General features: G+C 45.0%; 1 protein-coding gene across 1 annotated transcript; it reads right to left on the bottom strand.

Moving 5' to 3' along the window:
* Positions 1–329: 329 nt before the first annotated feature.
* PEX26 (peroxisomal biogenesis factor 26) lies at positions 330–11,716 on the bottom strand. Its single transcript, XM_030542834.1, has 5 exons — positions 11,046–11,716; positions 9,257–9,397; positions 6,244–6,557; positions 4,306–4,452; positions 330–3,415 (listed from the first exon to the last, which is right to left on the bottom strand). Exons 1-5 carry the CDS (start codon positions 11,261–11,263, stop codon positions 3,312–3,314), a joined length of 924 nt encoding a protein of 307 aa, XP_030398694.1. The 5' UTR covers positions 11,264–11,716; the 3' UTR covers positions 330–3,311.
* Positions 11,717–13,554: the final 1,838 nt, after the last annotated feature.

Here is a 13,554-nt window from a genome sequence, read left to right on the forward strand (position 1 = left end):
CAAGCTGACCAATTAATTCTCTATCTATCATTTTTCCTTTTATTGTCTTTGCCAGTCAAGTCTGCGGTTTGACCGTTCCAGCACCTTTTCTGTAGTCCTGACAGCAGGCTCAGCTGTTGTAACTTAGATATTCTGGTTCCCCTTTATCCAATTCTAGGGCCCTGACCACATCTTTCTGCCTCAGCATGCCCTTTGTATAGAAAAACAAGTTTAGCAAAAGTTAAAACTCTTGCTCTTAGCTAAAGGCTTTTGGGCCTACTCTTACTCTATTCTCAGCAAAAAGCCTGGGGCCTTGGGTAAGGTAGGGTCAAGGGCAGGGTTTCCCTATCAATAATATATGCTAGTGTTATGAAAGACTGTTTTGTGACCAGCCCGACTGAGCATCACAATAAGAGACTACATAATTTTCAGAATAAAAATTATTACTTAAGTATTTAAAATTAAATGAATAAAACCATTAGAATTGCATAAGTGATATTTTTCTGTTTCCACCATCCTTTGTCTCACTTTGTGCTAAACACAATGAAAAACATTCAAATTAAAATACAAAATTACTAGGAGACATTTGAGGTGGCTAATCTATGCATCACTCACACATATTAAAAATATCCATGGAAATGAACAGTTAAGACATTATCAAGCAACCTCTAAGCAGAAATCGAGAGCATCATGTATGCTCCTCACAGAACAAGATCCCAATACACAAGCATGGCTACAAACAGAAATTTGCAACAATGAGCCAGAGGAAATGTGAACTGGCACCTAGTTAATGGCGGAAAGACAGACTACATGATTAGTAAGCAGAATGTGACACCCTCAGATACCACTGTAACTAGATCATAAAGGTATGTACATAGCTAGCTCCTGCAATGAGACTGGGAAGTACAAACTAGTCATTCTTAGAAGAGTTACAGAGAGGACTTGTCTAAGTTGTCTGGCAGTGCACTCTACAGGGGTATGATTTCTAAAGTTCACTAACATGTTGCACACTTATCAGACCATGTAGACCCTGCTGGTGTGTACCAGAAGATCCTTGGTGCACTTTAACGTAGTACTATTGGAAACAGAACTATGTTAAAGCATGGTAGGGAACTTTTAGTGCATACCAGAAGGGAATACACAGACCAATTAATGTGCAAGCTAGTACATTTTAGAAATCACGGCCCCATTGCCACACCACGTAGACAAGCCCAGAGCCTTTCTCCTTAGAGTCTTGTTATGATTATTTTATACTGAAAGTCTTTGAAATGATGAATCTGTGACTGAGCTCATGGAGATATGATGGCAATAGGTGCATTACAGATGCATGTAAATAATAACATGTGTAAGGTCTTCAAGGCTTTGTTTTAACTGCCTACACATGTTTTTCCACAGCAAAGATAAATGCACAATAGTTATCTCGCTGTAATATCCTAATGGAAACAAGCTTCCTGTACTTTCTTCTGAGTGAGAGGTAGGCAAAGTTGTTCATATTACCAACCCCCATTGCATCATTGACCTTGCCTGGTTTACCTCTCAATAACACTACAGAGCCTTGTCTCCACTAGGATTTCACAGGATAGTTCATGTTAGTTATGCCACAGAAAAACAGATGCGTTGTTTAGCAGTGAAGACGGAATCTCAGACTCTTTTAAGAGGAGGAACCGCTAACAAACCATTGTAGTGCATGCGGCCAGCTGTTGTGATACCTGTGTGCTGCTGCCATTTTTGAAGGATTAGAAATAGCTCCCACAGCACTGTATGGTTACTGCAAAGGCAGAAGGCAGTGTGGGATGTTTTGTAGAGGACTCATGTTATAGGACATTGCACAAGGATCTGCACTGAATGCCTCTTAGTTATCAGGGAGGTGAAGAGTACAGGGTGTGGTCTGGGTCTTGTCTACCTGAATAATCACGTATCTCCCTGTTTTATACTGTTAAAGCTACAACCAGCTAAGACACTTGAGCTGTGAAGTCAACTTGATATGGGGGCAGGAACTGCTGGCAAAGTATTATCCAGGAGGGCCCTTTGACCCTGGAAGTCGCTCCCCCAACCACTAGTCTGAAGTAGCTTTGAGCTGTTGACCATCAGAACACTATGTGCTAGAGCTTTTGGGGAGGACTGGGGTCTAGGGTTTTGGATAGAGGGGGAAATGTATTTTGAGGCCTGTTAATTTACTCTTGGTATGAAAGAGTGCAGTTTTGCTGCTGGATGATTACTCTGTGGACTGTGATTCTAAATACTTGTTGGGAGGTCTAGGCATGCGGCTAGGAGTCTTGTATATTTAAATCTAAATATGTAAATAGAAAGCATGTCAATGGAAGATACAGACACAAAGTATGCAGTGAAACTACATGACAATTCAAGTAATGCGGCAGGTCAGACTCAATAAATACGACGCATATTAAGATTAACAAGAGCAACTCTGTTGGCTCTTGCCTCTCACCATCTCCATTTCTCTGCTGTCCCCTATTTTAACTTATCCAGTGTCAAATATTTAGTATTCATGATCTTCTGAAAGACAGAAAGGTCTATAATTGCTTGTACTCAATGCAGACAGGGGACAGAATGGGCTGACGGATCCATCTTTCTAATGCATCCCATCACCTTGATATGCTTGCCTAGCCACGATTGTTAAATCCAAAGTGAGAACGACTATGCCAAGACACATCAGGGTCACAACAGAAACTCTGGCTCTCAGAACAGAATGGGCTCCAATTTCAGTTTGCAATATTTTACAGTGTTTCACATATTTGGCGCAAATCACATGCTGCAGAACTGGGCATTTAAAGGGTGCCAAGGCAGGACAGTTTTTTGGCTCCTAGGGTTCCGTGTAGACCTGGTACTCTGAGATCTTTCATAACCATACCCTCTGAAATTCCACTCCCACTTCTTGGACAACTTCAAAAACATTTGCAAGGATGGAGCAGTCTCTCAGAATGCCTGTCACTGTTCTTTGCCATTGGCTACAGACTCTCACTTGGGACCCACACCACAAGCAACCACTTTCAGGGGACATCTAAATAAGATGTGGGTTAGAGAAGGAGGGCTAAAACTCTGTACGTGCACATTCCTCCAGGGTTAGTGCTGTGCTGCAGAGCTCCATAGCAGGGAGACAAGTAGCAGAGGCAGTTTCAAAATCCAGACAGCACTAGGCCAGGTTCTTAGTCTGACAGAAGAGGAAGATGTCACTGCATGGGAGCCCATGTGTAGTCATTTGAATTAGTACATTGGTCTCAGGAGCCCTTGTAGAGCCTGATTAAAATCCTCAAGACAAACTGCCACTTGCACAGCAACAGAGACAAAAGATTTGCAACACATCGTAAAGCCGCTTAGTCTTGAACTGGAGGCCTATAGAGCGGAGAAAATACAGCCATCCATGCCTGATGGCAGAGCTGGACCAGCCTGTAAAGGAAGGGCAGGGATGTGGGAGCAGCTGTAAAATAAAACGAAAGTATGTCATTAATGTTTGCTACCCTTCTCTTTATAAACTCAGAAGGAGCTGATCCCCACTCGGGTTAAGGGAAGCCATCAGCTTTGTTTTCTCTTTATTCCTGCCGAGGTGAGTGCTCAGACTCTCACCTAGCAGAAGCTGCAGGGCATAGAGAAGAGGGTGCTGCTCTCCTCCCCAGTGAGCTATGCTTCACCCTCCAAAGGCTGATTGACAGAACAGCACTGAAGATTCAAAAGTCCCCTCTGTAGGGGGGTACTGAGCATGTACCTCAGTAATGAAGATTCTTAGGCCTAGCAGAAACACTGGAAACTCTCCTTACAAAAGGGAAGCGGGGATCTATGTCCACAGACTTTCTGAATGCTAATGAGTGCCTTTTAGGGTAGTTTTGGGTTGGCTTGTAGCTTAAGTGGATCAAGGCTGAGGTTAGAGCTAAATTACTTTTCTAAAGTTCACCAATCACAGCCATTCTTACCACTCTTTATTTCCCACAGCCAACACTTTTGCAGCATCTTTCTCTGACAGAGGCAGAGTCTGGCACTGGATAGCTGCGAACTGCCCACAGCCTGTGCTTCAGAACACTTTCTGACAGTACCTTTCGTTAGGAAAGGCCGCGGATGCAGTAGCTATAGGTTTATTTACAGCCAGCTGTCCTACACATCTCCCTTCAGTGACCTTTTAGTGGAAAAAGCTGGAAATAATAGTAGCTGTGAGATCCCGCACACCTACCACTCCTGCACCATATCTCACAGTAACTCTTAAAGGTAAAGGCTTGAACAAATGTTCCTTTTCCAAGCCCAACGCTAGCAATTCCCGGTTTCTTGTTCATAACCATAAGACATAACAAATAACATTCAGAAGCCTTAAACACATACCCGGGTCTAGTCTCACCACCACAAGGCATACTATGAGAGCAGCCAAGAGCATCTTTTTGTAAGGGCTGGAACAGAAGTGGCTTGACATGGATCCCAGTGCTCTACGCAGCACTGTTAATATGGTCAATAACTTTCGGGACACAGAGCCTGGAATACAAGTACAAGAGGTGGTTAAAGGAAGGGGCAAGGAAAATAAGACGGCATAGAAAAGCTGCTGGGTTCCAAAAGCTATCTCAATGGAGCATGTGATAGGGTGTCTGCCCCACACTGGACAAGGATGGGTTAACTGCAGCAGCAAGCAGTGGGAGGTGAGTCCTCCGAGTGGTCCAGAGAGGCTGTGTGAGCGCAGCCAATCAGGGAGGAGTTGCAGGGAACAACCAATCAGGGCCAAGCAAGCTCACATAAAAGGAGCTGCAGGGCAGAGTAGAATAAGCTGCTGCTGGGAGCTCAAGGAGTGAGGACTGTGTCTCTAGTAGGCTAAAAGACCTATGGCACTTTGGACAGAGCAATTACTCACAGAAAAGGGGAGCAAGAACGAGCTCCTGATTGGCTGCTGGAGCTGCGTGGTTGTATGCCCTGAAGTTAGGGAGAAGAAGGTGCTGGGAAGTAGGGAAGTAGCCCAGGGAAACTTAACAGCATTGGGAGAAATTAAAAAGAGTTGCAGCAAGAGGCTGCTATCTGTAAACTCCCTGGGTTGGGCCAGGAGTAGTGGGTGGACTGAGATACTAACCCCTAGAAGGGGGGAACACGGATAGTGACACAGCTGGACGGTCAAGTCATGAAGAGGGTGCTGTGGTTCCTGAGGCTGTAAGAGTGACCACTGGCAGATGCGGAGACAGAGTGATGATGTGCAAGCCATGAATGGGGGTGATGGCCTCCAGCTAATTTCCAGAGAGGCCAGGAGGAGGTGCCAGCCCGCTGGTGAGTGATGCACCCCATGACCGGGCAGCTATTAGAAGGAGGAATGCTGTGTTCATCCCTGGGCTCCTCAAGCACTCCTGGCCTGTCTGCTATTAGCAAGGATGTAACATCACATTGGCTCCTGCAATCCACCTGACTTCCTAATTGGACCGCTATTAACAGAGGTGTGTTGCTTTCTTTTCCTGCCTGCTTGCTTTCTTTCTTTCTAAAAGCTTTATGGTAGTTGTTACTAAAGAGGAAGCTTGTACCCAAAGAACTTTATACAATTATCAATATTAGTGTCCCATAAGGGAGGGATGCCCTAGCCAGGTGCTGGAGCCCCCTCGAGACAAGAATACCTGGATTAATTGGGAATTCTTAGGTCTAATAAGTGCTTAATTCCCATCCATATATTCTACTACATGGGCTCAAAAAATGAGAATACAAGAAAATTATTCATGGGGAGGATAGTAGAAAGTTCACACTGGCAGCTACATAAGCCTTTAGAGGAAATGTCATCTGTCTTAAGTTTTAATTGCATGTTTTTACATATTTCTTCTGTAGTATATTTTAAAAACTGGCAAAGACTAAGGCAATTTTCTAATGTGAAAGAAACTGTCTTTGCAACTCTTATTGAGCAAGAGCATTTGTTTATGCACATGCCATGTAAGAGGTCAGAAGGAAAATCCCCTGGCAATATTGTTAGTTAACAGTTAATACCCACTAAGCCAGCACACTAAGGCCATGTCTACGCTATGGAAACTAGCAAAACATTGACATGGAGCTGTAGCTATGCTGGCATAATCCTGTAGTGTAGTCGTTATGTGAGGGGGAGAGGCAATCAGTAGATGGTATGTGTTGAGCTGCATGTTGACATTGTGAGTTTTAACTATAGTGAAAGCACCAAGAGCAGGTAAGTAAAACACTTAACATAAGTCTAAATACAAATAAAGAGTGATTTGGCTTAAGTTCAGTGGCTCCTTCTTCTACGCCTTGGAAGAGGAAAGCAGGATTGTGAGGGTTAGAGAGAGCACCTACTTAACAGCTTCTCCCTCGCTGTGGCTGGTTGTTCTTCGGGGGCTGACTGCGTCTCTTCCTGTTGCACCCACTGATACCTCCTCTCGTTAATGGTCCTCAGGGCCTCAAGTTGTTGCTCTTTGTTGAAAGCGTCACAGCTCTGTACCAGCTCCTCTGCCTCCACAAATTGTCCAAGGGGAAGCAACACATGCAACAGATGCAACTCCATCAAAGTGCCATATGAAGGCAGGCTCTGATTGGTTAGATCTCTCAGCCAATAACTGAGAACTTCCAACATCACATGGGGCTCCTTCACTGTGCTGTACAAAAGGATGCTAGAATGCAAGAAAAAACATTAATATTACACTACAATCTATTTGCAAAGTTGAGATCACTTACAGTTACCAACTTCAGTCATCCATGACTGGAACTGGACACAGATCCCTCAGTGACAATCTGCACTCCATGCAGAGCGGGGGGAGTCCCTAGGAAGCAACCCCTCAGCAGGTGCCTACACTGCAGCAAGAAGGTGCGATTCCCAGCGTGGGTTGACAGACATGCACTAGCTCAGGTCTAGCTACCGCACTAAGAACAGCAATGTAGCTGCTACAGCACTGGTGGCAGCTTGACCTAGCCACCCGAGCTTGGATCCAAGGGGAAGCCAGGGGGGCTGGGATTCGGATGCCTAGCCCAAGCTATCACCAGAACCACAATGTCTATACTACTATTTTAGTGCACTAGGTTGATCTGAGCTAGGGCAAGTCTGTCTATCACAATGGGAATGACACCGCTCAAGTGCAGTGCAGACACCCACAGAGGCCAAGCTTCCTTCCTCTCCCAGCAACGTTCCCAGCCTTTCATCACCTGAGCAGGGAGCAAAGGTCTAGTACAGCAGTCACTGTTAAAATGTAAGAAATATTATCATCTTAAACACATGCTCTTCACTGGTGGTGGCATGGGACTTTCTCCCTACACTTACTGAGGGCATCATAGGGTCTGAGTCTTTGCTAAGGCCACAAAATTCATGACATAACAAGACACATCAGGCAGTACATTACTGGGCAGCTCTCGGACCCTTTGGGTTTTGACATGAGGGGTCATGAAGGCTGGCAAATACACAGACTTGACTAATGGGTGAAATACATTAATCAGAGAATCAAATGTTCCGAGACCCGTTACACTCAGTTTAAGGCTCTCAAGCTGCATGTGGCTTTTCATAGCTCTGAATAATACTCTCTGCTCAGGCTTGGTTAATCATGATCCTCAGCACCCAACCCCCTTTCCACAGCTGCCAAGCCCTCCTCAACCTCCTCCTCCATAACAAGCATCAAATCAATTTTCTCCTCCTTTCTAGAGAGGCCAAACCCTTTTACAACTCCATGCTCTCAGTAATAAGACTCCTGCACACCTTCTTCAAAGACACCCGTACTTCCAAGGGAGACTAGATTTGCTCCAGCAATCACTTGGAATGGTACTTGCCTGCCTTTATAAAGTGCTTTGAGATCCATAGATGGAAAGCCCTAGAAATGAGTACTTAATACTTTTATATATTCAACTTCTTGCAGCACTCTCTTTCTCTTCCTGCTAAAAATTGAATTAAAAAAAAAAAAAAACCACACTTCTGATGGAGAAGAGACTCTGGATTTTTCGTAGGTATTTAGTATAATCTCATTCCATTCATTGATGAAGTGGTTCTTTGGCTATTTATAGGTCAGGTGCCATGGCATCTTTCATCACAAGGATTCCTATGAGAACATAAGAATGGCCATACTGAGTCAGATCAAAGGTCCTTCTAGCCCAGTATCCTGTCTTCTGAAGCATCTGGCATTGGCCACTGTTGGAAGGACTGAACAGAACAGGTAATCATCAATGATCCATCCCCTGTCGTCCACTACCAGCTTCTGGCAAACAGAGGCTGGGGACGTTCAGAGCATGGTGTTGCATCCTTGACCATCCTGACTAATAGCTATTAATGGACCTATTCTCCATGAACTTCAGGGGTTTTTTTGTTTGTGTTTTTGTTTTTTGTTGTTTTTTTTGGGGGGGGGGGGTTAAACCCGGTTATAGTTTTGGTCTTTGCAACATCCCCTAGCAAGGAGTTCCACAGGCTGACTGTGCACTGTGTGAAGAAGTATTTCCTTTTGTTCGTTTAAAACCTGTTGCCTATTAATTTCATTGGGTGACCCCCTACTTCTTGTGTTATGTGAAGGAGTAAATAACCCTTCCTAATTCACTTTCTCCACACCAGTCAAGATTTTATAGATCTCTATCATGTTTCCCCTCGGTCATCTCTTTTCCAAGCTGAAAGGTCCTAGTCTCATACGGAAGCTGTTCCATATCCCTAATCATTTTTGTTACCCTTCTCTTTCTCCAGTTCCAATGGGTCTGTTTTGTGATAGGGTGATCAGATCTGCACACAATATTCGAGAAGTGGATGTACCATGGATTTATATAAAGACAATATATTTTCTGTCTTATCTATCCTTTCGTAATGGTTCCTAACATTCTGTTAGCTTCAGTCAGGAGACAGTCACAGTAGTCCAGCCCTGCAAATGAAAAAGAGGAGGGAACAACATGTCTTTCACTGCAGTAAAGCACTAGGGAGATGCTGCACTGTTTGAAGCAACGTATTCTAGTGGAGATGTTAAACCACTGCCTGACTACAGGTCCTAGATAAAGATCACATAACACCTGGGATGTGTGATCTTGGTGTCAGGGCAACATCCCTTCTCACACTAACAGGTTCCAGTGTCTCTAGCTGTGGAAGAGGCAAAACAACTTCTAACCTATCATTGTGGCATTCCTTGAAAATGAAAGATGCTGCAGAAAACCAAGTTCAGCTCTGTTCTTTCATTCTGAAAAGGTTCCCTCTTAACAGCTGTGCCTGGCCCCCTTCTTGTGCAGGGGGAGATAAGAAGGAGAGACAGGAAGGAAAAAGCCCAACTAGAACCCCATACAGCACACTACACATACAGGTTGTGGAACGTAGGTATTTTAGGCAGAACATATCCGGAAAATACCGATAATTACTCACCACAGTTCCAGAATTTTTGGAGGCAGACGTTCAGGGACCTGGTAATACTGTAGGACCCAAGACAGAACTTCTCTCCACCGGTTCATCTCTGCCAGGGCCTGGATCCCCACAATGCACAGGGAACACTTCACTTCTGCAGAGCTGCCCAACAGACAAGATAGTCCAAATGAGCACTTGTGAGAAATGCTGTTTCAAAATCCTTCCCCTCCTGACATCTAATGATGGGAGCTTTCTAATTCCTCCTCAGTAGCTTTTTCCCCAAAAGCACAGACAATATTCAGCCTTTTTTACTGGACATGTTTGTTTCATATCTCCAGCAGAAGTCCCACATCTCTCCATCATGCATAGACCCCATTTCACACTAATCAAGAGTTGTCTATATTCACATGTATTAAAGCAGCCAAAACAAGACAAATGTACCTGTAAATTAGTTTATGCTTTTAACAATCTAGCCTCTAGTAATAGTTTGGTGACTAAAAATCACCAATTTATCAACATCCATCTTGAATTGTGGACACCATAACTGGACACAGTAGGGCAGCAGCAGTCCCACCAATGCCAAACACAGCTATAAAATAGTCTCCCTACCCCTACTTGAGATTCCTTGCATATGCATCCAAGGATTACATTAGCCCTTTTGGCCATGGCATCATGCAGGGAGCTCACGTTCAGCTGACTATCCACTATGAACCCCAAATTATTTTCAGTCACTGCTTCCCAGAATAGAGTCCCTCAACATGTAAATATGGTCTACATTCTTTGTTCCTAGATGTAGTTGTATTAAAATAAAAACAGAGTTTATAAGCATGTCAGTAAGTGTTATAGATGGCTATAAGTCATGTATTGACTTGCTGCATTCTAAAACAATACATTAACCATTTACTAAATCATGCACTAATTATTCATTAATCCTTTATAAATAGAACCTTAATATAAAGCATGATCAATAATCCCACGCTTCATTTTTCTGAGTCCTTATACATTCTTAGACCTATGATTATCAAAATGCCTTGATTCTCAAGGCTCTGCAAGCACTTCATATACAGGAATCATTTCCCTTAGCTGTGGCATACAGTTGCTGCTGGATGAAACAAATCAGCTGTTTGTATAGAGAACAGCAACATTACATCCCACTTCAGGGTTGAAAGCATGCAATAATGTATTATTTCCAACTGAAACAGCACGAAGGGTTAAAAACTAATTTGACAAATCAGAATTTGGCCAAGACACCACTATTAACACTCTCACTACTGTAAAAAAATGCTATGAAATTTTGAACTACCAAAGATGATCAAGGATCTCTCCTTTATGTGTCACACAAAAGACAACAGCACCGACTGACCAGTAACACTTGCAACTCTACCCAAGTAGAAGATTGAGGGGAAAAGAGGGGCAAAAAAATCCAAAGCCAGAACCCCAGATCCCACAGTAGCAGCACTGTTTCTGAGCAAAATATTTCAAAGGGATTGATTAAAAATATTCAGGGTCGATAGGAGTTCACAATGGAGTCCCCGAAGGCAGGACTTAACAGATGTTACACTGATACATTAGATCTTAGTTGAGTCCTGTCAAACATCTCAGGTCTACTGTACTCCAGTGTGGTCACAAAGAAAAGCCAAGACTTTTCTGTCCAGGAGTCACCTGGAACAGCTTTCGTCTGCGCTTCGATCTGAGCAGATTTCGCAGGGAACCGGCTGCACAGGCCCTGCCTGCGTTTGCCCTGAGTAACTAAGCAGCGGGAACCTCCCTTGCTCCATGCCCAGGGGTGACTGGGAACTCCCTCCCGTACCTTTCACAGTCAGGGTCCGAGGCAAGGCTTTCGCAACCCCGCTCACACCTGTCCAGAGCAGCAGCAAAGTCCAGGTGCACCACCAGCAAGTCCGCAGCCTCCTCCAACAAAGAGGTCGCTGGGGCTGGCACGGGAGACAAGGATAGAGGCTCGCTGCTCCTGAGGAAACCTGCCGGCCCGCCGAGTCCAGCTAAGGACACAGGCAAGTCGTTCTTCATGGTGCTCGGGGAGTGGCGGCTCTTAGCATCTGGGCTTGGCTACGTGCCTTTGAATCCCGTCCCCGATCTCCTTCGGAGCCATCGCTTGCTTGTGACCCAGCTGCTCCCGCAGCGCTCCCCGGTGCACGTACGGGCTGGATCCTCCCACGCGCGGCTTCACGCTCCAGCCATGCACCGGGGAGTGGAGCGCAGCGGCAGCGGCAGCGGGAGGCTCCGCGCGATTTTTACAGCGCAGGCTGCGCTGGGCCCAGAGCCCGCGCGCACCGAGCTGGAGCTCTGCGCCGGCGATCGGTGCTGTGTCCTGGCTTGCGGCTTATGCCCGCTGGTTCCAGCAGGCGCAGCGTGCAAAGGCAGCCAGCACAGCCCGGCCCCCCAGATCAGGGGGAGCCCCTATTTGCTGCGTTTCCAAAAAGCCTGGGGCATGGCAATCTTCCCCGCCTACCCGCACGCCTCGCTGCGCTCAAACCCTGTGCAGGGGACTATGGGAATTGTAGTTTCTTTGGGTCATGGTTCTACTGTTGCAGGAAGGTTGGAGGATGAAATCAAGCAGAATGCTGTCAGCTCTAGGATTTAGCCTAGAAGGTGTGAGGGGTTTGTGGATGTAGGGTTTAGCTTCAGGTTCCAGGGGTTATGCTGAGCAGGGGTGGGAAGGGCTGACCCTCTTTCCCTCGGATGCCAGTAGAAATGGAATTACTTTGTCTGTTGATTTTCACCATTCCTTATGGCAGAGTAAATCTTCACTGAGCTGTGATGGGTTTGGACTCTGAAGCCCTGAACGCAGCAAATGCCAAGCCACAGCTTTCCATGAAAGTGAGGATTTCAAAACCCACTGGGCCCACCTGGGATGACACAACTGACCCTTCAGGACTTGGGACCTGAGTTTAAGAGGTACGAGCAGGGCCTGCTCCAGGCTCCAGCTCAGCAAGCAGGTGCATGGGGAGGGCAGCACATCGGGTTCTTTGGCGGCGGGTCCCTCAGTGCCTCTCAGAGGGAAGGACCTGTTGCATAATTGCTGACGAAGAAGAAAGCAGTGCAGTGGAGCTGCCGCCAAAGTGCCGCCAATCGCGATCGCAGTTTTTCTTTCTTTTTTTTTTCTGCCACTTGGGGCGGCAAAAACCCTGGAGCCGGCCCTGGTACTGAGCATCCACCAGTGTAAGAGAAATCAGCTGGAGTTCAGCATCTCTGAAAATAAGACCCTGGGTGCCTGAAATCCCACAATTGCTGTAAAGAGCTAGTTTTCATTATGCTGCATTAGAACACAATAGAATAGAGCATGAGGGGGGAAGAGGGGTGATGAGCAGTGGCCTAGCCTGTTTTCCTCTGACTTATTTAAAAAAAAGGCAAGCTCTCTGGAATCCAGACAGAAGTCCTTTAAGTGTTTTTAAAAGCTATTGCTATTAATAGTTATTGTATCAAAGGAATACTACTCTTTGAACATGAGGCAGCTATGGTCACTCTAGATGACTGAAACTGATAATGGGAGTCATTAGGAGTTTCAGGTTCTGTTCTTCTCTCTGTCACTGACTTGCTGTGTGACCTTAAGAAAGTCACATGTGGCCAGATTGTCAAAAATGTTGAGCAGCTGGAACTTAGTGGGAGCTCTAAGGGAGTTGTGGGCGATCAACAGCCTCAAAAATCAGGTCACTTAGCCTCTGTTACCCAATTTGTAAAGTTCTTTATCTCTATAGCTGACAAAGGCTGTCTGTGCAAAGCATCATTATGTAAGCCATGCAAAATTGGCATGAACATTTACCTGCTCACACGCAAGACCCTCTCACCCACTGACTACCAGGAAGGTAAATTATAATTAAAAAGTTACTCACCTTCCAAAAACAAATAATACTTGCTGTGTGAACGTGGGGAAATTGAATTTTGCAAGTCTATATTATATTGTTATTTTTTGGAAAATTAATGTGTTCTGTAGATAAAGAGTCAGAGCTGGCTAGAACCAAGCAAATGTAAAAGGCAGCATGGTGCTCATAGCCACTCTAACTTGGCCACATTGCAAATATATTGAATATTAAGTCCTTGAAGTTAATACTATATCATAATACATGTAATGTAGGATCATTCCCAATCAAAAGTGTGCTCAGAGATTCATGCACATACCATCCTGAAAAGTTTCTAGAGAACTATGTTATAGAGAAATGTTGGGATTATCTTGTATCGTGAAAGGATTGACTGCAAGATGGCACACTTTTGCATTTCTGTCTATAAATCCAAGTTTGCATGCAGTGGTGGCATGCTGAAAAGACATGAACTGCCCTGGAAGAGAGGAAGACCTGATGTTG

The sequence above is a fragment of the Gopherus evgoodei genome, chromosome 1 (assembly GCF_007399415.2).
Source record: "Gopherus evgoodei ecotype Sinaloan lineage chromosome 1, rGopEvg1_v1.p, whole genome shotgun sequence".
NCBI classification, from domain to species: Eukaryota; Metazoa; Chordata; order Testudines; family Testudinidae; genus Gopherus; species Gopherus evgoodei.

What these genes read in the sequence shown, in the direction of transcription:
- PEX26 (XM_030542834.1), bottom strand. Translation starts at nt 11,263, where the DNA reads ATGAAGAACGACTTGCCTGTGTCCTTAGCTGGACTCGGCGGGCCGGCA. An exon ending in TCGGACCCTGACTGTGAAAG is followed by an intron (nt 9,398 to 11,045) that starts GTACGGGAGGGA and finishes TCTGTTGGGCAG; the next exon opens with CTCTGCAGAAGTGAAGTGTT. An exon ending in AGCGAGGGAGAAGCTGTTAA is followed by an intron (nt 4,453 to 6,243) that starts GTAGGTGCTCTC and finishes CTTGTATTCCAG; the next exon opens with GCTCTGTGTCCCGAAAGTTA.